At 49.4% G+C, this 26,264-nt stretch overlaps 1 protein-coding gene across 2 annotated transcripts in view; it reads left to right on the top strand.

Annotated features, from left to right (window-relative positions):
• myo1ea (myosin IEa) overlaps positions 1-26,264 on the top strand; it is a 47,691-nt gene that overhangs the window by 19,266 nt on the left and 2,161 nt on the right. Inside the window, exons 5-28 of one of the 2 annotated variants that reach the window (XM_084436918.1) lie at positions 3,251-3,338; positions 5,280-5,369; positions 6,280-6,411; positions 6,916-7,050; positions 7,361-7,493; positions 9,164-9,360; positions 9,454-9,534; positions 11,023-11,109; positions 11,233-11,319; positions 12,356-12,523; positions 13,297-13,382; positions 15,005-15,086; positions 15,578-15,684; positions 17,046-17,144; positions 17,952-18,096; positions 20,437-20,551; positions 20,691-20,860; positions 20,997-21,142; positions 22,930-23,076; positions 23,187-23,344; positions 23,542-23,631; positions 23,763-23,973; positions 24,691-24,726; positions 26,035-26,204. In XM_084436918.1, coding sequence (XP_084293044.1) covers positions 3,251-3,338; positions 5,280-5,369; positions 6,280-6,411; positions 6,916-7,050; positions 7,361-7,493; positions 9,164-9,360; positions 9,454-9,534; positions 11,023-11,109; positions 11,233-11,319; positions 12,356-12,523; positions 13,297-13,382; positions 15,005-15,086; positions 15,578-15,684; positions 17,046-17,144; positions 17,952-18,096; positions 20,437-20,551; positions 20,691-20,860; positions 20,997-21,142; positions 22,930-23,076; positions 23,187-23,344; positions 23,542-23,631; positions 23,763-23,973; positions 24,691-24,726; positions 26,035-26,204 — 2,960 coding nt within the window. The remainder of the gene's footprint in view (positions 1-3,250; positions 3,339-5,279; positions 5,370-6,279; positions 6,412-6,915; positions 7,051-7,360; positions 7,494-9,163; positions 9,361-9,453; positions 9,535-11,022; positions 11,110-11,232; positions 11,320-12,355; positions 12,524-13,296; positions 13,383-15,004; positions 15,087-15,577; positions 15,685-17,045; positions 17,145-17,951; positions 18,097-20,436; positions 20,552-20,690; positions 20,861-20,996; positions 21,143-22,929; positions 23,077-23,186; positions 23,345-23,541; positions 23,632-23,762; positions 23,974-24,690; positions 24,727-26,034; positions 26,205-26,264) is intronic. The other variant, XM_084436919.1, reaches the window with a different exon arrangement.

Below are 26,264 nucleotides of genomic sequence, written 5' to 3'. Positions count from 1 at the left end.
CACAAATGATGCCATTGCAAATTGTGCAGGGGAAGGGTTTGTTCTTTACTGTAAGTTTGTCTGTCTTTTTGGACTGTTTTTGTGGTCCATTTTAACCAGTGCTCTGCCCAGTGATTCCATAGCTCTATCCCCAGAAAGGAAAGTTCTAATACGCTGAACTTTCTTTTTTTAGTGGATTTCCCCTTCTGCTCATAAAGTTTTTTTTTTTACACTTATTTGACTCTTCTGCACTGTTGTTTCTTGGGTCCAGTACTGAGCTGATGTATCGTTTTTCATTCTTAGTGATATCAAACATTGAGTCATGGGTCATTGTTTCATGGAAACTGAGAATCCATCTTTCACTCTTAATGGATAAAGCCACATTTGGAGGAAATATAGATTATGCAATGTGACAGAAACAATGAAAGCCCGGAGAGCTCAACCATGGCTCAGTCACACATCATCATCTGTGTGTGTGTGTGTGTGTGTGTGTGTGTGTGTGTGTGTGTGTGTGTGTGTGTGTGTGTGTGTGTGTGTGTGTGTGTGTGTGTGTATGTATGTATGTATGTATGTGTGTGTGTGTGTGTGTGCATGCGTGTGTGTGTGCGTGCTCCACACTATACTTTCTTGGGAACACAATGTGCCCCTTAAGATCAGAACTGGCATGGTGCTGACTGCCCTGTCATTTGTTCTGGTCGTGTCAGCTTAAATATTGTATTCTTAATTTAGGTTTGTGCCTCTGACAGTATTACTCTCCTTCTCTTCGTGCGTCAACTGTCCCTTCGTGACTCCTGTTATTATTTCCAAGTTGATAACTATTAACTAGGCTATATCCATTAAGATATGCCTACTACAGGCTATAGCGCAAACTCCTAAATCACCTGTTTGATTTTTATAATGTGAAGTGAGCACAGTGTAGGCCTAATTTTTCAAAAGCCTCCGGATCTGCCTATTACACTAGAACGCAGCTCCGGACTGATGACTGGTACTGTAGTTGGAGTTCATGTTCAGCATGCATATTTTTCAAAGCCAATGTCAGTAATGATGAATGATGAAAACCATTGTTAGTCCATCAAGCTGAACCATATATGACGTCAGAGAGCACATGGCTGGCTGGGGGCGGTAGTTTACACTAAGCCCGCCGTACAGTGAATGACACGTCTCTCCTTCTGTCCATTTTTGGCCAATAAATGTGAGAGGAAGTCAACAATGTCTTTAGCATCTGAGAGCCATGTAATTACAACAATGGGGCACACGCCTTTAGCAGGGTAAAAATACAATCTGAAGTCCAACTCCAGACCCGGCGGGGAAGAAAGAGGGATTCCTGAGGACAATAACACCACAGTGACAGGATAGGCTGTAGTTACTGACAGAGCTCAGAGGCCTTCTGAGAGGTTAGAGGTCGTCTTGATGCCTAGAGTGTCTGACCCAGGATCACCTCTAATCATTCTGTTGCATGGTCTGTGTGTGTATGTGTGTGTGTGCGCGCGCGTGTGCACGTGTGTGTGTGTGTGTGTGCGCGCGTGTGTGTGTTTGTATGTGCGTGCGTGTGTGCATAAGTACGCGCTTGTATATGTGTGTGTGTGTGTGTGTGTGTGTGTGTGTGTGTGTTACCTACTAGCCGGAACCGTACACTGGAGCGGGGGCTATAGTGTCGCCGTAAGTGAGATGAATAAGCACCTAGGGTTACTGGTGCTGGGGCGTAACGGGAGTGGCGCTCCGGACGAGTGGCTTCCGTGACTTCCTCCAGCTCCTCCGAAGCTCTGCTGCAGCTGGGCCACCTCAGAAGGGCACTGCTGACACGACCACCCCCGCCAGAGAATGGAATAGAAAACAGTCTGCTCTGTCATCTGCTGCCAAAACACATATGTCAAAATAAGCATGACCCTGGCGGGGTCCAGGAGAGGGGGGGCCGGGAGAGGGGGGACTGGGAGAGGGGGGACTGGGAAAGGGGGGTCCGGGAGAGGGGGGTCCGGGAGAGGGGGGGCCGGTAGAGGGGGGGCCGGGAGAGGGGGGTCCGGGAGAGGGGGGTCCGGGAGGAAAGACACAAGGAGAAGGAGAGTAAAGAAATGGAGGAAAAGAAAGAAGAAGAAAAAACGAGTAAATGTGACAACGCCGGATTAGTGTCACTAGTTTTCCCTCCCTCCCATCACCTTGATTGATGAGCTTTGTGCGTGAGCCGACGGTGATCCTGATATACGTTTACGCGCAGGGAGAGCAGTCTCCGTGGAGAGGAAGTCAGAATGCGGTGTTCCACAAATCAGCTTGTTCAGGAAGTTTGAAGCGAGTCGCTTGTTCCAGGTCACCGTTGTTGCGAGGTGAAGGGTTTGTCTCGGCCGGGATAATGACAGGAAGTCCATTTTGACTGGCAGCCAAACTGCTGTTCTGCTAATACACACACACAAACACACACTCACACGCCTGCAAGCACGCACACACACACACAGACACACACAGACACACACAGACAGACACACACAGACACAGACAGACACACACACACACACACACACACACACACAGAGGGAGACAGAGATAACCAGTATCTATCTTGCGTGACAAAGCCTTGAGTGTTGAATGAATGGGCGTCCCAAAAGAGTGGGCAAGACTTGTCTCGATTATGGATAAGAAGATAAGAGACCATGAATAAGCATTTTGGTAAAAACCCTCTTACCCTTATAAAGCACGCTTAAATGGGATTTATTTAACCCTTTGGAGCTTGGTACCCTAAATGTTCAACTGATTTTTCTGTATTTGTACGTTTTGGAAGTTCTAGAAAAAGTGAATTCACTGGCTACTCTTTCGCCCTCGTACGCGCATACTATTTCCACGGTTGTATCGTAGCAACTGTTCTAAGCAGAACACCCTATTGAATAACAGGGCTGGGTAACCCTCAAGGTAATTATACTATCTGGTTCTCCACAGCCTCATGACCGCTCGCTGGCACTTTTGAAAACAATTTAGGCATACTTGAACCGTTCATTGTTCCTGAGAAGCATTGTGTTATCAGGTCCTCTGAGACAGAGATCAATGTTATCTGAGTGGAGGGACAGTATGATTAGCTTTTGGGGTGCACATGCAGGGAATTAAGGTTTTACTTCAAGTCGTAGAGACCAGTTTCCAAGTTTTTGGATAATGAGTTTAGTCTGGTTTATAGTCTGGTTTGATATATCTTGGATGAAATCTTGATTATTGTGTTTAGTCTACGAAAAAAAAACTTCTGAAAACTCTCTCTCTCTCTTTCTCTCTCTTCTCTCCGTTTGTTCCACAGCGGAGAGAGTGGTGCAGGGAAGACGGTTGCAGCCAAGTACATCATGAGCTACATCTCCAGGGTATCGGGGGGAGGCCCCAAAGTGCAGGTGAGTCCAGGAGGACCATCCATGTCTGTGTCGGTCAGGTGAAGGCATCAGTAAGGCAGCCTCCTAACCACATGTGTTCCAACATCCCTCTAATGTCCATCACCCAGCCTCAGCTCAAATCTCTATATCCCTCAATATCAGTACCTCAGCAGATCCCGTCACCCACTACACCAACCCCCCAGTAGCCATCTGGCTCCCTCACAGCTCAGCAGATGTCCTGTCCCCTAGCCTCCCCTCTCCACAGACCCCCCCACCAACACCACCATCCCTCCCCGTCCTGGTATTATGACGGGCCCACCGCACTCTGGAGTTCTTGGTTTTTCCAGTCAGAACGACGCTGGATCATGAGACGCTTCCTCTCAGACTCTGCAGCGCGCCTTAGTCATCGTTTCGGTCTGATTACAGATCTTTCCACCCTTTCCAGTTCAAAGTTGATGGCAGTTGTCTCAAATTAGTCTCTTACAGACAGAGGAACAGTATGCATCACTATTGACTGTCATCTCCTTTCCACCAACTATAGACGTCGTGAGCTTATGCTGAAAGTCTAATGCGCATTTCCTCTTCAAATCATTTTAATAACTTGAGTATTATCGTTCTTAATGTGGGCGGTATCTGTGTTGTTTATGTTTGAGCCATGCAGTATGTTATAAAATGAACCCTGGAATCTCTGTTGTTTTATTGAATAAAGGCGGCCATTGTTAAAGGAAGCCCCCTGCCTCTCTCACTCCCCTTGCTGCTCCACTCAGCCTGGTCAGGTCCCTCTGATGTCCCCATATCTCATTCCCATGGCCTCCCCCTCTCCTGTGTGCTGGAATAATATGTGTGTGTGTGTGTGTGTGTGTGTGTGTGTGTGTGTGTGTGTGTGTGTGTGTGTGTGTGTGTGTGTGTGTGTGTGTGTGTGTGTGTGTGTGTGTGTGTGTGTATGCGTGCGCGCGCACGCACGCACGCATGTGCATGCATGCCTGTGTGTGTGTGTATGTATATGTATGTATATATATATATATATATATATATATGTATGTGGTGTGTGTCTGTTGTTTATGTATATGTCCATGCAGTGTGGTGTATGTATACATACTCATGCAGCGTGAATCGCTGCAGTTCTATGTCACATTTCTTGTCACCATGAGTCATTGTCCTTGAAAATAATCTTACATCTCCGGTGTGGAATCACACGTCTAAACAAATGTATGTGCCAGAGACTGTGTAATTTTATGTAGCCGTGAATACCAAATGCGTTTTTAAAACTCTCTGGGTGCTGTCTCACAGAATGTTATGATTAGATGTGTGAATCTATGCTGTGTTTAGGTTTCCTGGGTCCTGGGGAATGTACTGTAGTATAAAAGCTGTTGAACTTGAACCTCCAACTGCCACTAATGTTTTTTTCACGGAGGACAACAGTTCAGGGACGTAAAAGATTCCAAGAAATGCTACCACTCAACTCCTGCCTACATTAACAGAGGGCTTGAATAGCTCTGTCTCACTGATCTAAAACTCATGCGCTTCTGATATGCAGATGGCTCATGGGAAAAGATAATGTACTCCAGACGTGTGTGTGTGTGTGTGTGTGTGTGTGTGTGTGTGTGTGTGTGTGTGTGTGTGTGTGTGTGTGTGTGTGTGTGTGTGTGTGTGTGTGTGTGTGTGTGTGTGTGTGTGTGTGTGTGTGTGTGTGTGTGCGCGCCTGTGGAAAGTTCCACAGAGAGTTCACGTCGACCAGGCAGTGGGGGTGTGGAGGGCTGTAGAGTGTAGTGTCTCCTTACCCGCTGTCTGTCTGCCCTGTGCTATACCGTACCTGCCAGTCACTGACACAGCCTGTCTGGTTTGGGTCTGGTCTGATGTGGGTGTGGTCTGGGTCTGGTTTGGGTCTGAGTCTGAGTCTGGGTTTTAATCTGGGTCTGGGTCTGGTTTGGGTCTGAGTCTTGTCTGTTTGTGTCCCCTCAGCACGTCAAAGACATCATCCTGCAGTCCAATCCTCTCCTGGAGGCCTTTGGCAATGCCAAGACCGTGAGGAACAACAACTCCAGCAGATTCGTAAGGCTTCCACGTCTATATTGAACCTCGGCTGTTTTCATTGCTGAACGGGGGCGCCTAACATCATGTTGCCGGCACATGTCTGTTGCCCTTGACTTGATTTGAATGTGCTCCTTGGTCTCAACTGGAACCAAAGAAAACATACGGATGTCCAGTTCAAACAGAGTAAAGACAAGAGGAGAAGGGGAAAAAAAAGAGATAGTGAATTACCCGGTATGCTCCTCGTTTTTATAAGGCGTGCTCCAGCCTCCTCCTGACCCCTCTTGGCTTGGACTGCTAGCCTCAAGTGTGGCCTGGTTAACCAGCACTATGGGGACACACTGCACAGCGAGAGCGAGTCGCTGACTCCAAAGCCACTGATGCACATACTGTTAGTATGCAAGAGACAGATAGCTTGGAAAGTGTATACTTTCAAAAGCACTTTTTCAAACTTTAAAAACAGAGCTTCAGTGGGAAGTATTGTAGTCATGGCTAACAGAGACAGCAGCATTGTCTCTGTTCTGTTTTTCTTGGTCTAGTTTGCAGAGAGTAAATTAGATTTGACATAAATGGCCTGAGAACACTGCTTTTAAGGAAGTCTCTGCGTGGATGAATGGTGTCTCAGTGCCTTGGTGCACTCCAGGGCTTGGCCTTCAACCGGACTGGGAATGGGATAGACATTACATTACAGACCTGTCTGGAGACACACATGCACGCCCACACACACACACACACACACACACAGGCAAACACACACACACACACACACACACACACACACACACACACACACACACACACACCAGTGGTCTGCAGGTGTGCACCCTGAACTCAGCCTGATCCAGAGTGTTATTTCCTCCTCTGAGAGCTCTGTGTTTCAGCTTTAGCACAGCTCTCTCTGATACTAAAGCGCCGCGCTCTCATCCTTCAGGGGAAATACTTTGAGATCCAGTTCAGTTCCGGCGGCGAGCCAGACGGGGGGAAAATCTCCAACTTCCTGTTGGAGAAATCGCGCGTCGTCATGAGGAATCCTGGAGAGAGGAGTTTCCACATATTCTATCAGGTGAGTGGGTTGAGGTAGCAAGGGCTGGTGTTGAGCGTGTCTCTTTCAGAGTGTTCATGCACATTTCAGGGCTGAGGGAAAAAACAGATTTAAAATGGCTCACACCACAGCGGCTGTGAGTGAAATTCAGGACACACAGGAACGAGTGCCATTTGGCGGCTGAAAGCAGGTCGAGCTGTTCTCACTGGGTAACGCTTGAAGTCAATACAAGAGAAGGGGGCGGTTTAGCCATCCCATATTGCAATTTCCTTCACACATGAAAGCTGAATATAGAATTGTATTATTAGACTGGAAAGTATGAAACATGAATGGTGCTAATTTGTGAGAGAGACACTTGAGAGCCCTTAGTAAGACAAGGGCATAGTAGGAGACTGGCTGGGAGCCCCTGTAGACGTCTGTCTGGAGTTGCTGTAGAGCAATCTACACTAAGTCCAGAAGTTGTAGAGTTGAGAGTTGTCTAACACTCAATTCATAAAATTCGAATCCCCTGTGGTGTTTCCACAGTTGATAGAAGGAGCCGGAGGAGAGCAGAAGAGCAGCCTGGGAATCACCAGCCTTGATTACTACAGTTACCTCAACCAGTCTGGATCCTACAAGGTGGATGACATCAACGACAAGAGTGACTTCCAGGAGACTATGGTATGTGACGCTTGTCCCAGCATTGTTCTGTTCGACCATATCAATCACACAACGTGTGAACATACTCTCTACGACTCTATTGCTGTCGTACTACCGTTCCCTCTTTCTTTTCTGTCGGTCTTCGACCTTTCCTCTCCTCCCGTGTTTCCAGTTCCTCCTCCTTCACCTGTTTCTGTTTATCTGTCCCAACCACAACAGCAGTAATTAGAGAGCATGGTGGAGGTACCACAGCAGTAAGTGAACATCCATTACAGCCCCGGGTGAACGTGCTCATTCTCTCTCTCTCTCTCTCTCTCGTCTCCTCTCCCAGCATGCCATGGACGTGATCGGCATCTCAGGACAGGACCGCGCCCTGGTCCTGCAGATCGTGGCTGGGGTGCTGCACCTTGGGAACATCAACTTCAAGGAGGCAGGGAACTACGCCGCCGTGGAGAGTGAAGAGTGTACGTAGCCTCGGTCTGCACTCCTCTAGGGCTAGCAGGTGGCTAGCCGGACGAAGATGCTAACCTTAACCCTCAGTCAGAGGTAGCAAGTGTCTAGCTGGAGGAAGACGCTAATTTTAACCCTCAGTCAGAGGTAGCAAGTGTCTAGCTGGAGGAAGACGCTAACTTTAACCCTCAGTCAGAGGTAGCAAGTGTCTAGCTGGAGGAAGACGCTAACCTTAACCCTCAGTCAGAGGTGGCAGGTGGCTAGTGGGAGGAAGATGCTAACCCTTAACCAACCTCAGTCAGCACCTCTAGGGTAGCAGGCAGCTACACTGCTCAGACTCATACCAGACCGGTGCTGTCATGACTGTGAGAGGAGTCACGAGATGGGAGCACCAGGGTAAGCAACGAGTGTTGAGAGGGAAATTAAGTTAGCCTCTCCGTCTGTGTAGCCTAGTGTCTACGTCGGCCTCTTTGTGAGGGCCGCTGTCCTGGGCTGCCCTGCATGGGGAGTTCAGGGAGCGCACGTCTCCACTGGCGTAGTGTGTTACTCCCCCAAAGCTTGATTGTGTTAATGCAGGGCTGCGGCCAAGCGCCAGGCCACGCCAAATTACCCTGGGAAATAAAACACCACTTTCAATGTCTGGGCGTATTACATCACAAACTAAAATTACTCTGAGGAACGCAACTCTTCCTGTCCCTCTTTCCCTCTCCCCTCCCTCCCTCTCTCCCCTCCTTCTCCTCCGCCAGCTCTAAGCCTCCCCAACCCCCCCCCACCCCCACCCCCCCCACACACACACACACCCCTCTGGGCTGGACGAGGCAACGTAGCCCCTCTGGTTGCCAGGGTACAAAGCCGCGTTCTGTTCCGTGCAGGCGGAGCAACAGCGCTCCCTAATCTCTGCGTTTCCTCACCCCCCCCCCCTCCCCCTTCCACCCTTTCCCCCAGTCTGACTTCCTGTCTGCTCTGCCTGGTGCTGCACTGCAATGTGTTTCACATATCATCAAGACCATGGTGCCCTGCATGAAACCACACCAAAGTCCACGTAAACATCTACTCGCGCTCAGCCAAACGAATCCATGCTTTAGATCCACTTGGAAGAGGTAGAAAGGCGATTTCCTTATACACATAAACTCCAGAATATCTGGACTGGTTGTGATAGTTATTTTGGGGTCAGGAAGAGATGTAGGGCTTAGTGATAGTGTCGGTGAAGATGGAAAGAGAGAGAGAGATGGAGAGAGAAATTGGGGCATCTCCAGACCTCAGCAGATGTGATGATGATAACCCTGGCCCGCGGTGTGTGTCCAGGCCTGCTCTGCTGTCAGCCTGCTGATCGTTCGCACACTAATAGGATGATATTTTAGCCCCTGACGCATTCTCAGACACTGTCATACTGCAGGCCTTAGAGCTGTTTCCTTCTAGGGGAAGTGAGTCACGGTAATGGGGCGGGGAGGGGCCCTCTGGGGATGGAGAGAGGGCCAGGTTAAGACTGCTCTGCACAGGCCTCTAGGAGGTGCAGCTCAATTGTTGTGGCTGTTGAGGGGAGGACAGGAACGGAATTGCATTCTATTGTCACAGTATCTCCCTCATTCCCTCTCTCTTTCTCCCTCCTTCCTTCACTTTCTCTCCCTGCATCCCTCTCTCTGTCTTTCTCCCTCCTCCCCCCCCCCCCTCTCTGTCCCTGCAGTCCTGGCCTTCCCTGCATTCCTGCTGGGGATCGACCAGAAGCGTCTGAAAGAGAAGCTGACCAGCAGGAAGATGGACAGCAAGTGGGGCAATGCCCTGGAGTCCATCGACGTGACACTGAACGTGGAACAGGCCTGTTACACACGTGACGCCCTGTCCAAGGCTCTGCACTCACGGGTGTTTGACTTCCTGGTGGAGGTGTGAATGGACACTCGACATGACGTGCTATTCATCTTGCCCTTCTCATTACGATTAGAAAGTCACATAACACACTGTTCTCTTTCATTACAGTCCATCAACAAAGCCATGGTGAAGGATCACCAGGAGCTGAATATCGGAGTATTGGACATTTACGGATTTGAAATATTCCAGGTGAGTTGGTAATGGACTGCACTTTATATAGCGCTTTTATCCAAAGTGCTTTACAATGGCCTCTCATTCAGCCATTCACACACACATTCACACACCAATGGCGGCAGCTGCCATGCAAGGTGCTAGCCTGCTCATTCGGTGTAATTTGGGGTTCAGTGTCTTGCCCAAGGACACTCCGACATGTGGACAGGAGGAGGCGGGATTCAAAGTACAATTGGATGACCTGTTCTACCACTGAGCCACAGCCACCCAGAGTTCTCTGTCTTAGGCCTGATTCATACTCTACACACTATGCTGACGCGGCTGTGAATGCGGGCTCTACGCAAGTATTTTGGTACACTCTGAGCACGCGAGGGCGCTGCCTTGTGTCAGTGCCCCTATTGGTTTGTCAGTGCCCCTATTGGTTTGTGAAATGCCACTTGCGCTCGCGTAAGGTTAATATTTTTGGCATGACACACATTTCTACGCAAGGACACGTCAACGTCACCTTGCGTAGCTCGCGCTAGTGTAGCTTGCGTAGAGTATGAATGGGCCCTTAGTGTGCCTGCATGCTGCCCCAACCAACCCAACCAACTCCCAACATTCTAAAATTGGCAGTTGCTGTTAGAATGTTAGAAGTTTAAAATTCAGCTGCAAAATCCATCCAATCGACGGCAACAGTCACCAACAAACATGGCACGCCAATCCGGCGTTGATGGTTGGTTGGCGTTGGTTGGCATTGGCTGGGGCAGTGTGCAGGCTGCTTAAGAGCACCTAGAGACAGCCACCTCATCCGTACATTAGATTAACGATGGTAACAGCTTTGAGGCTAAGGATCAGACTGGGGGAGATTAAGACCAGTCTCCTGATTGAGACAACGGCCTCTAATGCACGATTCTAATCTGATTATCTGTTTCCTTTGCATAGTGAGGGGTCTTAGGGGTGCCCCCTAGGGTGGGTGATAGGACTGGGCTTGATTACATAATGAGATGAAGCCAGCATTACAGTAGGTCACAGTAACGTACTGTATGAGAGCCCTGACACAGCACCTTACGAGGGTGTTTAGATGAGAACGTCGACCGGTCCGTTCGGGTGAGGTCCGGTTTCTGTCCACAGTCTCTATCTTGATACACACAGGGCTATTATAAATAAAGCCTATGGAGAAAATACACCCCCTCTGTATGTTAGTATGGAGAGGCCCTGAATTGTGGGTTTCTTCAGATAAGGTCCCAGGTTTACGGTGGGTTGCTGTGTTTGTACACTATGGTTTCTTTAGATAAAGGCGTAAGGTCCTAGATTTACAGAGGGCTGCTGTGTGTCGTCTGGTATGGTTTCCTCCCTCAGAGTAAGGTGGACATAGGCAGATAACGTGGCCTCCATAAACACGGCCTGTTCAGGAAACCCATAGGATATCCCCCCCAACCTCTGTTGTGGTCTCGAGGCTGACATAACTCTGTCTGCGGGATAATGCTCTGATCTCAGTGTCTCTTTCTTCTTCTCTGTTTGTAGAAAAACGGCTTCGAGCAGTTCTGCATCAACTTCGTCAATGAGAAACTGCAGCAGATTTTCATTGAGCTGACACTAAAAGCCGAACAGGTAACGTCAGTTGTCTTCTGGACAAGGACAATAAGGGGAGAAATGCAGTTCCTTCTCTGGGAGGTATATCACCTAACTGCTCTCTCTCTCTCTCTCTGTATCTCTCCCCCCACCCCCCCATAGGAGGAGTACGTACAAGAGGGCATCAGGTGGACTCCCATTGAATACTTCAACAACAAGATCGTCTGTGATCTCATCGAGAGCAAAGTGGTAAGCCACCGCGGCCTTACTCAACTGATCCGCCAGCGTTCTCCTTGGGAGGAACAGGATCCGAATGACGTCCCGCCTCCGATCTCTAATCCGTTCTGCCTGTCGCCTTTGTGCCCCGAACAAGAGAGCAAACGGTGGCTAAGCTGAGTTACAGCCGGGGCCGCGCAAGTCTCCGTCACCCGCTCTTCCCATGACGGGCGGTCCTAACATCCTCAAACGTGCCGACAGACCGCCTAATTTGATTTATCCGTCCCGCCGAGGGGACTAATCCATGAAATCTACAACAAGGGCTGCCCTCACAGACGAGTGGACATCCAGCTAAGGCTGCGCAGAGCGACGGAGCGGAGGGGGCCGGGGAAGGGCTGGGGGGTGTCTGTCTGTGTCACTATCTGACTGTTCTGGGCTTCAGACCGGCTGCCAGTTGGTTGGCCAAGGTCGTGGCAGGCTAACGGGCAACTGTGTCACCGTTTAGTGACAAACCTGTGTTGTCTGAATGCACCATGGCTGCAGGGAGCCGCAGACACTGCTGCTGTTGTCGTACCGCCGGGGATGCCCGCTGGCCCTGTGGACACTGTAGCCTGCGGACCGGGGCGGGCAGATGGACAGCAGCTGTGTGTTTTTTTGCGATGACATCACTCTGTGTGTGGGTGTGTGTGTGGGTGTGCAATGATCTTGAGAGGCAATGTGGTAGCTGATTCTCAATCGGCTCCGCCGCGGTGTGTGTGTGTGTGTGTGTGTGTGTGCGCGTGTGCGTGTGCGTGTGTGTGTGTGTGTGTGTGTGTGTGTGTGTGTGTGTGGCTGTTCCAAGTGCACAACCAGTCGATTCACGCTTCTTATGTGATGCCATGCTATGAATTAATCGTGTGCTGCGTCACCTGGAATGAATGAAGACTTCATAGAGAGACAGTTGGCATCTCCACTTGCATATCCGTATGGTGGACTACATGAAACTGGCTTCTGAATGCTGTAACTTTGTTTATAACTGATGTCATATTTACTGTAACACTAATGATCTCTTTCACCCTTGTTTTCCCAGAATCCCCCTGGCATCATGAGTATCCTGGATGATGTGTGCGCCACCATGCACGCCGTGGGTGAGGGCGCGGACCAGACCATGCTACAAAAGCTGCGGGTGCAAATCAACTCCCACGAACACTTCAACAGCTGGAACCAGGGATTCATCATCCACCACTACGCCGGCAAGGTCTGTAGACTGCAGCGTGCGTTCCACCTGCTCTCTCTAGCCTGGGTTACCCTCCTAAACAGACGCGTTCGCGGACAGGGCGGACGCGTAGGGGTTCTGTTTATACTACTTCTGTTGTCCGATTGGAGGACACAGTAGAAAATTACGTCACACGGACCCTCGCGCACTAGCGGACGCGAAAAGTATAACCAGGCCTCCTCTCTCTCTCTCTCTGCATCTCTCTCTCTATCTACCACGATCATTTTTTTTTCTCTCTCCCTGTCGCTTTCTCTTGTCGTTCTCACGGCCTGTGCTACGTTCGTCCCGTGTCACAGTCCAGATTTGCTCTGGTCTCTGGTAGGTCTCCGGCTGGTGTCAGGCTGGTTCCTGGCTGGTACACCCTGCATGCCCCAGGCCTAATGAGCCATTCCATAAAGCCTTGGAGGGCTTCCAAGCAATGGCTTAGAACATTCCACCCAGGTCATCATAGCACAGTAGAGTGTGGGAGCCGTAACACCGGTCAATGCCCTTCACAAACATCTGCTGTAGACTCCAGAGCTACTATATATGGATCTTAGTAAGACAAACTGTTATTAATCAGAAAACCTTGTATCAATCAGTACTTTTTGACAACAAAAAGACCTCTTTTGTCGGTGAACTCTGTGTGCTTCTCACGGTCCACTCCTCCAGAGCACCTGTGTTGAGGCGAGACCGAGCGGTAAGTTAGCCACGTGAAGGCGCCAACTGTCCGTTCGCGGTCTTTAATCCCCCCCCCCCCCATCTCTCTCCCACAGGTGTCCTACGACGCCGAAGGCTTCTGCGAGAGGAACCGAGACGTTCTCTTCACCGACCTCATCGAGCTGATGCAGAGCAGCGAGATGTAAGTATACCGGCTCGTTCATGGCCACCATGGCGTCATGTGGCGGAGGCAGCTGACCGAGCCTTGTGTTCACCATTCGCACAACGGACATCTTCTGTTCTGATGTACGTGAATGTATCCGAATGGGAATTGCAGACGAGCAGTGCAGCTGGAAGCAGACGGGACACAATAGAAGTGTGCAGGGCTGGGGGGCGTCTTACATCTGTCCACCCCTCCCCCCTTCCCCCAGGGCAGTGCTCTGGAGGTCTGCTCAGGACTTTTCAGGTCTGGAGGGGGCTCCGTCCCCCTAGAGACAAGCATTGAGGAAGAGGAGGGGTCTCTCTTGTTCATTCTTGGGCCTTCTTTTAGCCGCAGTGACCATCTGTGCAAACAGCCCCTCAGCCCCCCCAGCCCCCTCCCTCCCCACAACCACCCCCCCTCCTTTGTGGAGCTTTTGTGGGGCCTGCAGGTGGGGGTCACGCTGAGGCCCCTTTCAGACACGCGCTCTCAGACGTATTCATATAAACGCACACAGTCTACACACATGGCTGGACACGCACACATAAACGTGTACGTATACGAAGATAAACGAAAACTCCTGGTCATTGTGGTCATTCACACATTCAAGCATGCATGTATACTTGTACAGAGGATCCACACACACACACACACGCGCCGACCCAAACACAATAGAAGTGTGTAGGGGAGAAGAAGCCTCATTCCTCAGAACAGCAGGTCTTCTCTGAGAAGAAAGGAAAGATCATTATAGTCAGCTGGACATTGTTAACGGTCCCCGGGTCCATGTGCACAGCGCACACACAAAGCCCCACTGATCCTCCTCCGTATCCCCATGGCCTTCATTACCAAGTTGAAGTCTAGACAGACAGCCATACTGGGAAAGATGCACTCCAGAAAATGACTATTTATCTCATGCTCATGCTCAAACACTGGTGTCTAACTTGTAAACAAGTGACAGCATAAGTGACAATCTGCAAGCTCTTGTATTTATTTCAGCTTGAATTGTATGCTTGCTAATTATAAAGAATGATGTATCTTCAATGCATTGCCATAGGTCCCCATTTTCTTCAACTTGGACTTTGGAAATAATTAATGTTTGTTGAACGTGGACTTTTTCTGAGTGGCTGTTTTAAAGCACATTACGTGATAAACTGAGAAAAGCGCCTTTTCCTTTTGAGAATATCCTGAGGTTCTGGAATGCTCGCAAGTATGTGCTACATTCTGACCAGCACAGATCCATCATGGTTTGAAGAGCTTGTTGTGACTGGGGGAAACACTGCATCGTGATTGAAAGGAAAGGAACCCAGAATACCACCATACTCGCTGGTAGAAACTTTCCACCAGCGCAATAAAAAAAAGGCACCATTTCAAGGAAGTGAATGTCACAGTTTGGCTTGAGATCAGCTGAAAACCACAGTTATTCCTGCTCCAGCTCTGTCCCCTTCCAACTCGACAACAATACTGGGCGGTCGGTGCACTGGCGTCCAGCTCTGAGATTTCAGAGACCAGGGAGTTAACTGCTGAGAGAACCCAGTGAAAAACAACCCTAGACGTTCAGCTCCGGCCCCTTAACGCTGCTAGTCAATTCTGTTCAGGCCTAACTCTGTGTTGTGTCTCTTCTGCAGCGGTTTCATCAGGGCCCTGTTTCCAGAGAACCTCAATGCGGAGAAGAAAGGCCGTCCTACGACCGCGGGCAGTAAGATCAAGGTGTGTTGAGCCGCACGTGGCGCGTCTGTCTATGGACTATACGCCAGTGACGTGTTTGTATCTATAGGCCAGACGGCCACCTGTGACCCTCTCCCTCTCTCACTGGCCGGTGAGAGCCAGGGGATATGAAAAGCTCATTCACTCCTGTGTTGTTTTAGCCTGGTTTCTGTGTTGTTTCAAACATGACACTGCTAATCATGGATGAGGTTGCCAGGTTTTCACTCGGACACAGTGTCTCAGTGTATCTTGGATGAGGTTGCTAGGTTTTCAGTGTCTCGTGTATCTCAGTGTCTCCAGACGAGATATAGGCGATATCTCGTTAATCAGGGTGTGGTTTTCAGCCTACACCTCCCTGGGCTGTCCTGCGTGGGCAACAGACAGGACTCCCAACACGCCTCAATGTCAAAAACAAAGTTCTTTGGAAACGGGAAACTCTTTATCTGTCTCTCCCTCTAGCCTCCATCATTATTTATTTTTTCTGCTGTCCTCAGAAACAAGCCAATGACCTGGTGAGCACACTGATGAAGTGCACCCCTCACTACATCCGCTGCATCAAACCCAACGAGACCAAGAAGCCCAAGGACTGGGAGGAGAGCCGGTCAGTCTGTTCACCTTGTACTCTCCATATGTTTGTGTCACAAGATCCTTCAAGATTCAACATCCGTTTTATTGGCAATGTATATGGTTCACACATACTAGGGATTTGACTAGGGTTGAGGCATACACTGTTGCACACAACATAGGACAGGCTGGACGACATGGTGGACAGGGTGGGACAAAACACCGGGGCTGCCATAGTGGCGCCTGTGCGATCTGTCACGCTGGTAATACTCACATTCGAAAGTCTCTACATGCCTTTTGACTAGCGACCTCTTGCTTCATATATATATATATATATATATATATATATATATATATATATATATATATATATATATTATTTTATTTATTTTTTTTATGTAAAAAAAAAAAAAGGACAGATTTTATCCTGTTTTCACCCCATTTGGTAGCCAATCACACCCAACCAATTGTCCAGTTGTCCCCTGACCCTGCTGTGGAGGGTTGGTCACACAACCCTGCGGTCGGTGATCCAGAAGAGAGAGCCAGCTGGCTCTGTCAAGCCTGTGACTCTGACTCCAAACCGGGTCGCTGTTGAGCGGCAGACCCTCAAGCCGAAATCAAACTAACCACCAACCCAATATGCTAGTCCCCGGCCCAGTATGCTAGTCCCCTGTGGGATCCGGCCATATTCTGACCTGGCGAGACCAGGGCTCGGACCCCTGGGCCCCGGTGGTCAGCTGCACCCGGAACCCAATGTTTAGAACGCTACACCACCGCTGACCACCTTGCTTCATGTCTAACGTAAGCTAACCCCAGGCCCAGTGTAAACAGCATTTTCTGTAGGAGGGTCATCTACACTACAGAAGATGGTAGAGTTTTAGATTTCCCCTCCCGTTTGTCATTTGAGCAGGAGGAGATGACTGTACTGCTACACTAAGTGTCATGTCTGCCGACTGATGTATTTTTGTATTGTGTCACTTCCTCGCTTCTCCAGCACAGCCTCTAGAACATGTGACTGAGGAAGCCTCTGATTCACTCTCTGGTTTTGCTCCCCGCTCTTTCTCTCTGGACGGAGGGGGTGTGTGTGTGTGTACTAGATGTACTGAAGCAGGGAGCTGCTGCATTGTTCGGGGCCTAATGGTCTTCCTGTTGTGACCAGAGGGGAGCTGGGCTCTGTTTGGCTTCGTTAATTAGCACCGGAACCTCAGCTCGCACAGGAAGGCTGGGGAAACGCCAGGGAGACTGTTTGTTAAATATAATAATGACAGCATACCATAGAATTCATTTTGATTTGTACTATGGGTTAGAAAGAACCTACAGATTTTTTCGTTTAGTCGCGGTGACGTATCTGTGCCCAAAACAATTTCAGCTGATTTGTTTCCCCCACCATCTTCTCAGGGTGAAGCACCAGGTGGAGTACCTGGGTCTGAAGGAGAACATCAGGGTGAGGCGTGCTGGCTACGCCTACCGCAGGATCTTCAGGAAGTTCCTCAACAGGTGGGAGTCGCCCGTGGGAGAGGGCGGGGCAGGCAGGCGTCGGCCATGGCACATGTACTCACCTGCTATGGTCATTGTAGCACCCTGCAGAATGGTGTCTGCTGTAGCCTCTCAGAACAGGGACAGGGGCTGCTTTTGTAGGCCCTCTGTCAAAATCAGTGAGGCAGGGTGGGTTATGTGTGCGTCTCGCCTTCTCTCTCTCTCTCTCTCTCTCTCTCTCTCTCTCTCTCTCTCTCCCTCTCCCTCTCTCTCCCTCTCACTCTCACTCTCTCTCAGGGAGAGGACAGGGTCAGCATTTGGAGGCAATCAGGAAGTGCTCACTTTGCTAATGTTGGTGTTGGCAAAGCAGATGGAACAGGCTGTGCGCAGGGCCTGCTGAGAACCACTGGTACTCAGACACACACACTGGGGTCCAGGCTACTGTCATACTATGGCCTGAGCTGCGACAGCATCACACGTACATACAATATATATATATATATATACATGTATGTATGAGACTGGCTGTGATGAAGCACTGCTGAAGTTAGGGTTTGGTTGTTGTGTTGTGCCAGACCTGTAGTGAGTGTATTAATGCAGTCCAGGCCTCCTTCACCTCCTCCTCCTTGCATCTCAGAGGGCAGGGACAGGAATGTGCAGCACATCCTCTAGGCCTCACCAGGGTCCCCGCACTGCTCACCGTGTGTCTCTCTACGCCCCAAAAGTGTCCCAACATGCCAAAAAAGAGAGAGAAGTGGATTTATCTCTCCGTAATGTCCTACAGTAGTTAGTCGGTCTCTAATTCCCTCTCTTGTGTGTCTTCCTCAGGTACGCTATCCTGACTAAAGAGTCCTGGCCAACGTGGCGAGGGGACGAGAAGCAGGGCGTCCTTCACCTCCTGAAGTCCGTCAACATGGACCACGACCAGTTCCAGCTCGGACGCACCAAAATCTTCATCAAAGCCCCCGAGTCGGTACGACCCCCCTGACCTCTATCCACATAACTGCCCTCTTCCAGGAAATATACCGCTCCGCCGGACGGCTTTCCAGGAAAATATACCACAAGCCTGTTAACTTCCAGAAAAAACAACAACTAAACTATCAACTAAAACTACCTGACTGCCCTCTCATATGGGAGGCTACAGTACAGGTCGTAGAATTAGAGTGACAGGCCAGGTTGCCGTGATACTGTTGCCTTGGTTGTTGGCAGGCTGTAGTTCTGCCTACTGTACTCAGGTCGTTGTTTTTTTTAAGCACAATGAGAACTTTTTTATATATTCAATATTCACCTTTACTTGCTATTAGCTTATAAATTGGCTTTAGTAAGACCCCAACATTTTTTGTGACATGAGACTGCATGAGACCCTGTGAATTTATTATTTTAGAATTTCAGTGAACTGGCTAGTACACTGGCGGGAAATCTTGTGGTGGAAGCAGAAGTAACGCATTTTGCGTGTCACAATATCTGAAAGACAACAAACACTTTGCCCCGCGAATTTATCTACATGCACATAAAAGAAAGAAGACCGGTATTTTCCTGCATTGAAGCCATCCTTCCAGAAAGTCCATTGAAGTAGCTACAATCTTCCAATCCAGTCTGCTCCACTCAGGTTTATCATATTTTTTTCCCATCATTACAGCGAGTGAGTGGGGAATTGTGGGAAGTGTGGTTCTTAAAATGCAGTGCAGGTTTTATCTCGGCCAAAGGGGCCGCCAAAGTGTAGAGATATATCATGTAGCTTTAAATCCAAGACTTTTTAAGTTGAACACCATAAAAAGGCATTAGTGTTGATGTGTGTATCTGTGATATGGGGGAGGAGGGAGAGGGAAGTTAGGCCCAGCCCTGCCAGTGCCTACGTCAACTCTGTTGACTCAAGTGCACTCTGGAGCTGGAGCACAAGTGTGGTGCTGTGGTCATGGAGGTGGCGAGACGTTGGAAGGGGTTCGCTTTTTCCATCGTCACTGCAGTTCTTTTTCATGGTTCCCATGAATGCTGTGTTTGTGGCTAGTCTGTGAGCTCACATTTGCGCATACATTCATTCACGCAAATACAAGAATGTGTGCACGCACACACACACACACACACACACACAAGCATGCTTGTATGCCATGGTTGCACACACACACACACACACACACACACACACACCTGAGTCTTGAATCAAGCCTTGTAGCTGGGCTTGAATGTTCTGAGTTATTCCAGAGTGTGTGATTGCAGCGGTGGGCAACCAATCCCTCCTCCCTCCCTCCCTCCCATCTGGGCCCATGTGACTCTGAGGTGTGTTTATGAAACACAAATATCACACGGGAGCAGCTTCTGAGATTACTCCCCAGGCTTCTCCAAACAAGCCTCCCTCTCTGATAAGGTGCTGACACAAAGTAATTAGTTTAGGCCTAAGAAAGGTTTTTTTTCCTCAGCATGCAATTAAATGCACTGGTTTGACTCCCGGCCAGCTCTCCGAGCCGAGTCTCTCTGTCTGTGATGACTGATGGATGGCGGGGCTTGTAGCGGAGTATCAGTCAGCGACAGGTGGTGCTTGGCGGCGGGGAGACTGCCAAAACACCGGCTGGTACTGCAGTTCAGCTGCATTTTTTATACCTTTGTATTGATCCACATTACAGGTGTCTACACACTGTAGCATACCGAGGTGGCATACCTAGATGTAGCATGCATGCATATAGCATGTGCTTTGTTAATAAAATTGGATCTGAACACAAAGTGATAGCAACAACGGAGATGGGACAGGGCAGGGTCTCTGTGGCCGGTTACAGTTGTGTCGTGTGTGTGTGTGTGTGTGTGCGCGTGTGTGCGTGTGTGCGTGCGTGCGTGCGTGCGTGCGCGTGTGCCAGGCTTGCGCCAGTCGCTAGGGTGAGTGAGGCAGGATGTTTAGTCTGTTGGAGGGCAGGAGAGAGCAGGCTGCAGGTCCACAAGCTCACCAGGAAATGACAGGGAGGCCAGAGAAGTGAGAGAGATCATTCAGACGCGGCCAGGGTGGCCTCAGGACAGGGCACACCCACCCGCGGCACAGCCTCCGTTTCTATATGGTGCCGCTGCTACACTTCATATTTCTGTGTGGAAAAATAATGGTTTACCTCATGTGCTGTTGATATGTGCAATGAAAGATGCCGCTGGAGGCAGGTATGTACAGTATGTCTGTGCAGACATCCCTTTTATTGTATTTAGGCGTGTTCTGAACACTGAGGTATGCCCAGTATGTTCAGCTGACACAGGTTGGTCAGGTATGGCTGAATGACTCCGTATCTCTCTCTCTCTCTGTCTCTCTCGCTCTCTCTCTCTCTTTCTCTCTCTCTAGCTCTTCCTACTGGAGGAGATGAGGGATCGCAAGTTTGACGGCTACGCCAGGGCCATCCAGAGAGCCTGGCGCAAGCATGTGGCCCGTAAGAAGTATGTCCAGATGAGGGAGGAAGGTGAGTGGTCGTCTAACTAACTCTGACTGACACAAGCACTTCTCCAGTGGCGGCACGAGTCAGAGTAGGGCTGGAGATCTGTTGTTGTCCTTGTCCCCCTCTGATTGGCTTCTTGTCCATGTGCCCCCTCCCTCCCCAGCCTCTGATTTGCTGCTGAACAGGAAGGAGAGACGGAGACACAGCCTCAACAGGAACTTCGTGGGGGATTATCTGGGCATGGACGACAGGCCCGAGCTCCGGCAGTTCCTGGCCAAGAGGGAGAAGATCGACTTTGCTGACAAAGTGACCAAATATGACCGTCGCTTCAAGGTGAGCCTGCCTAGTTGATCAAGCCGTCACTCTGAATATTCTCTGCTGGATGTAATACCCGTACGTCCAACTGAAAATAAAGACTGACCTGAGAGGTACCGGTATTTCTCATCTCCCTGTCTGTCCGCATGTCCAGGGTATCAAGAGGGACTTGATCCTGACGCCGAAGTCGGTGTACCTGATTGGACGAGAGAAGGTGAAGCAGGGCCCAGAGAAGGGTCAGGTGACGGAGGTGTTGAAGAGACGGATGGAGGTGGAGAAGATCCTGGCTGTCTCTCTAAGGTCAGTCTGGAATCAAGCGCCGCAAAACACGGGCAGAGGGGCGGAGCCAGCGCATTAGCCTACCTTACAAACCCAGTTGCATTTGAACATTATTTCATTAGGAGCGTATAGTCGGGACTAAATGAAAAACTAATTTAGGTACAGTAATACACTTTGCCGTTTGTGTAATAAAAACAAAGTGAAGTGAGAGTTTACGTAGAAGAAAGTCAATCGCACCTTGTGTGCCAGATATACTACTGACAGCTTTCTGGAGTACAGGACTCGTTAGCAATACTTGAAAAGTGGAAAATCAGCAGTCAGTGACCAATCAGAGTCCAAAACAGCACCTCCGCACCGCCCACTACCTGCGGGAGCCAATCAGAATACGGTTGAAAATCCCGATCGGATTCTCATTGGTGTCCACAAATATCATAGCTTGTTCCCAGAGGTAGCCATAGCGAGAGCTTCTGGGTACTCAAAATAGCTTGGTCCCACCCAGAGGGGTGTTTACACCCCTTCATCACACACTGCCTGACCTGCAGACCCAAGGTCACTAGCTAGTTAAACTGTGACCTTTTCACCAACCATTGGAACTGACACAGCTAAGACAATCTGAGTTGTTGTTGATTGAAAAGTGGAAAAGTTACTAGTTATTAAAAAAAAAAAAACATACACACACACATAACAGAGACAGACTAGGCAGAGACAGACCCACCATGTTAAACTATATCCATCTGCAGAAATGCAAGAAGCCTTAATCCTGAATCCTGAAGCCTGAAGCCTGAATTTTATTTATCAAGTCCCCGTGTTCCTTTAAATGTCACACATGGAGTATTACAAACATACGGAACTGATTTAAAGCTCCTCTGCATGTATAGTGAGACTGTTCCTTTGTGTGTGGAGGCTGTGTGAAAAACAAAAGCAGTGGGATGGTTACAGCCCAGACTATGCTAATGAAGGTGTGTGCAGTACTTTTCAACGTCAGCCATTCAAAGGCCGGTTAGTACAGCTTGTTGTCCTGCTCATACAGCGTGTGCCAGAATGCATCACATGCATTGCAGGGGAGGAGCTACAGTCTATGGGGACATTGCAGAAGGCTTTGTGGAGGTACAGGCATGTGGCTTTTGAGTCGGTGTGAGTGGGGGGTTGTGGGTAATATGAACCAGGTGCTGCTGAGAGGGAAAGCAGGCGTTGTAAAAAGCTGGCTGGAGAGGTCCTGGGTTCATTGGGGGGAACAGTGCATCGCTGTGTGTGTCACAGAGACAGGTATTCCTTCCTGCTGGCCTGCATGTTCTAAAGCTAGATGCAAATGAGAGACCGGAGGAACCGGTCAGTCACAGTGGAGAAATTTGCCTGACAACTGATATAGCTTGCGCATGGAAGTCATTCATTCATACATATTCAAAATGTTGACACGAATGTATAAAGCTTTCTTAGTTGTCTCCTCTGAGATGGTCTGACTCAACGGATGTAGGTTTTGTGGATAAGCCGTGTCATTAGCTGTCACTGCCCAATCAGTGGCGACGGATCTGAATCTTGGCCCAATCAGATCCAATCCAGACTACGAGAAACGACAACCTAGCAACCGCCCCACCGAAGACGATTGACATTGGTTTAAAGTGCCCCCCCTTCCCCATCCCCGAATGGTAATGAGTCCAGCCAGACCTTTCTCCAGCCGCTTGCACAGTGTAAACAAAGTGTGGAGATAGGAAATCTGCTCAAACTTGTACCACAGGTACATTACATTTGAGCCAGCTGCTCCTCTTTGACGGCCTGTCCCTCCTCCTCCTCCTCCTCCTCCTCCTCAGCACCATGCAGGACGACCTCCTGATCCTTCACGAGCAGGAGTACGACAGCCTGCTGGAGTGCACCTTCAAGACCGAGTTCCTCAGCCTGCTGGCGCGCCGGTTCGAGGAGAGGACCCAGAGGAAACTCCCGCTCAAGTTCGCCACCACGTACGTTAACGCAGATGAATGACGCGGTTTCACTTCAGCGATGCTCCTTCGGGCCTAGCGTTAGAGTGAGGTAGTAAGTCAAAGGTCAAATGTCTTGGCTGTCCCCCCAGGCTGGAGCTGAAGCTGAAGAAGGAGAGCTGGGGCTTCCTGAGTGGGGGGGGCTCCCGACAGGTCCAGTTTGTCCAGGGCCAGGGGGACGTGGCCATGCTCAAGCCTTCCAGTAAGACCCTGCAGGTCAGCATCGGGCCCGGCATGCCCAAGAACACACGTGAGTATTACAGAACCAGGGAACCAGGAGCCCACCATCCACACACCTACTATGTGTGAGGCTGATTATAATCTATAGAGTCTCTAGCCTCTCAGGGGGAAATGGATATCATTGTGATGGCGTTAGGTTAAATGGCGTCATAACTTTCACCGAGCGATCCATTTGGGTGTCTTGCTGACTGTAAGTCCTGTCTGCAGGTCCCACCAAGAAGAGCTTTACTCAGGGTCGCACCAACATGTCCAGAACCCACCAGAACATTCCCTCACGGGCTGCACCCGGGCCCCCAGGTACAGTACAACTTCAACCAACGGTTTCGTGATTACGTCTAGCCTCTCTGTATGCTGACTCTGAGGGTTAGAGTCAGATGACTCGCACAGCTGTTCCATCCACCTATCTCCCTCCCTCCTCTCCTCTCCAGTCGCCCACCAGAACGGCGGCCTGAAGAACACCAACCATGTCGCCAATCAGAGGAACTCCTCGCAACACTCCAATCAGAGGCCCCCGTCGTCAGGCGACGCGTCAGCCCGTCCCTTCCTGCCTACCGGCGCCAATCAGCTGAAGCCGCGGAGTAACGGCCGCCCGCAAGCCAACCTGGACTGTCTGAGGGTTCCGGACCAGGGGGCGGCCGGGTGAGCACTCTGCCCCATCACGCTCAGGGCCACAGGGCCTGGCCATGAGTTATTACACATTCAGTACTCCACACAAGGCCTGGGCATGAGTTATTACACATTCAGTACTCCACACAGGGCCGGATTATGAGTTATTACACATTCAGTACTCCACACAGGGCCTGGTCATGACCTATTACACACTCAGTTCTCCACACAGGGCCTGATAATGAGTTATTACACATTCAGTACTCCACACAGGGCCTGATAATGAGTTATTACACATTCAGTACTCCACAATGGGCCTGGTCATGAGTTATTACACATTCAGTACTCCACAATGGGCCTGGTCATGAGTTATTACACATTCAGTACTCCACACAGGGCCTGGTCATGAGTTATTACACATACAGTAGACATGGCTAGACACATTCACGCTGTGGATAAAGGTTTGAACCATAATCCATCCCAAAACAAAGAATATCATTCAGGGATATATTCCATATATTCTGTATATATATTTTTGAAGAACTGACACCCGTTGTATCTAAGGTGTGTATGAGGTGTCACAAAATAATAATCAGTTTATTAGGCTTATCAATATTGTTGGTGAGTGGGGCAGTAAGTGATGTATGTGAGGGTATCTCTGAGTAAATAAGGTACACACACTCTATCACGCACGCGCGCACACGCACACACACTGTCTTGCTGTAACATGGCTGATGTATTCCTTTATAGTAACGGAGGCGGTCGGACAGCTTCAAATGGAGGAATGTGAGTCTGAATGTTTCTGGTGTGTTGGGTCGTGGTGGTTCAGCTCACTGGCATGACGTGTAGTACATCTCTCCTGTAGTTAGCCGCTTCTCTCTCTCGCTTGTAGGTCTCTCTGCTGATGGTGGGATCAGAAGCTTATGCCTATTGTCTGATTTGTGGATATTACCATCTGTCATATTCATATTCATAACCTCACATCATGAGGGACATAAGAATGTTTAGAGCCCAGTAACATGCTTCCAGTCGCTATGCAAGAAGAGGCTTGTCACATGCATAATTACTAGGGATGCACGATATTATCGGCATGGTATCTGTATCGGCCGATATCGGCATTAAAATGCAAGATGGGAGATCGGCCAACGCGCCGATATCCGCCGAACCCATCCCCTCCCATCTTATTTTGCACCAAGAATGAATATTACATCATGTTAAGCTTCATTTGCATTTGCTGGTGGGCCAACACGATAAGAATATGCATAATAATACTGTAGGCCCTATGTTAATTCCACTACAGAAGAGATTTTATGATCTCTGCAATTAGGTGTAGGGATCGGTATCGGTAGATGTTATCGGCCGAATGAGTTGGAACAGATCGGCGGATCGGATATCGGCCGAAAATCCAGTATCGTGCATCCCTAATAATTACTGACTGATCTGAGTTCACCAAAAAAATTAAGTGCATTTTGTAATTTGTGTTTTTGATTGCACGTTACACGTCCAAACTCTTATACCCTCACCCATGTATATATCTCATTGAAGATATATATCATTCGAGATATTCTGAATTCATAACAGAGAACCAAAATCTGGCTTCTCACTGGTGTTTCCTCTCCGGATGTGTGTGTTGGTTTACTTTGTGGAAGGTCCTGTTTCTGTCTCATCCCCAGACCTCTGTAGTAAATAAATACATTTATTTATTATATACAAATACATATTGTGGAATACCTAGTGTTCTGATCTCTTCAATATGCCCTTCCAATGTTGAAACACCCTATCAATTTATAGGATTGCTTGCCATCTAGTGGTTGGATTGTGAATCACAGGAGGAAAAATATAGGGCAGACATGTGCAATGCAATCATAACTACCACACAAGCTCTCACATTGATACAGCGTATCTCTAACTTCACAGCCCTTGCTGAAGCCACACCATCACCAGAGGCTTTCTTAACAGCCTACTGCTGTAGCAAAGCCCAGTAGAATAGCTTCAAACTATTGAACAGGTATGAAACTCCAAGCTAACTGTCCTGTTGTCTCTCTCTGTCTCCCTCCCTCCCTCCCTCCCTCCCTCCCTCCCGTTGGTCTTCAGTGCCCACAGACAGACCGTCAGCAGGCCACCGCCAGGAGGGGGGCGGCCCAAACCTGCACCCAAACCCAAGCCCCAGGTGCCCCAGTGCAAAGCACTGTATGCCTACGACGCCCAAGACACTGACGAGCTCAGCTTCAATGCCGACGACGTCATCGACATCATCAAGGAAGGTAAGGAGGTCCCCAGGAGGTATAAACTCCCCTCCACCATTGTCACAAAGGCATAAGGAC

The sequence above is a fragment of the Borostomias antarcticus genome (genome assembly GCF_949987555.1).
Source record: "Borostomias antarcticus genome assembly, chromosome: 4".
Lineage (NCBI taxonomy): Eukaryota > Metazoa > Chordata > Actinopteri > Stomiiformes > Stomiidae > Borostomias > Borostomias antarcticus.
Note: the sequence above shows the minus strand (reverse complement) of the source record. Positions and strands in the feature narration are given on the sequence as shown.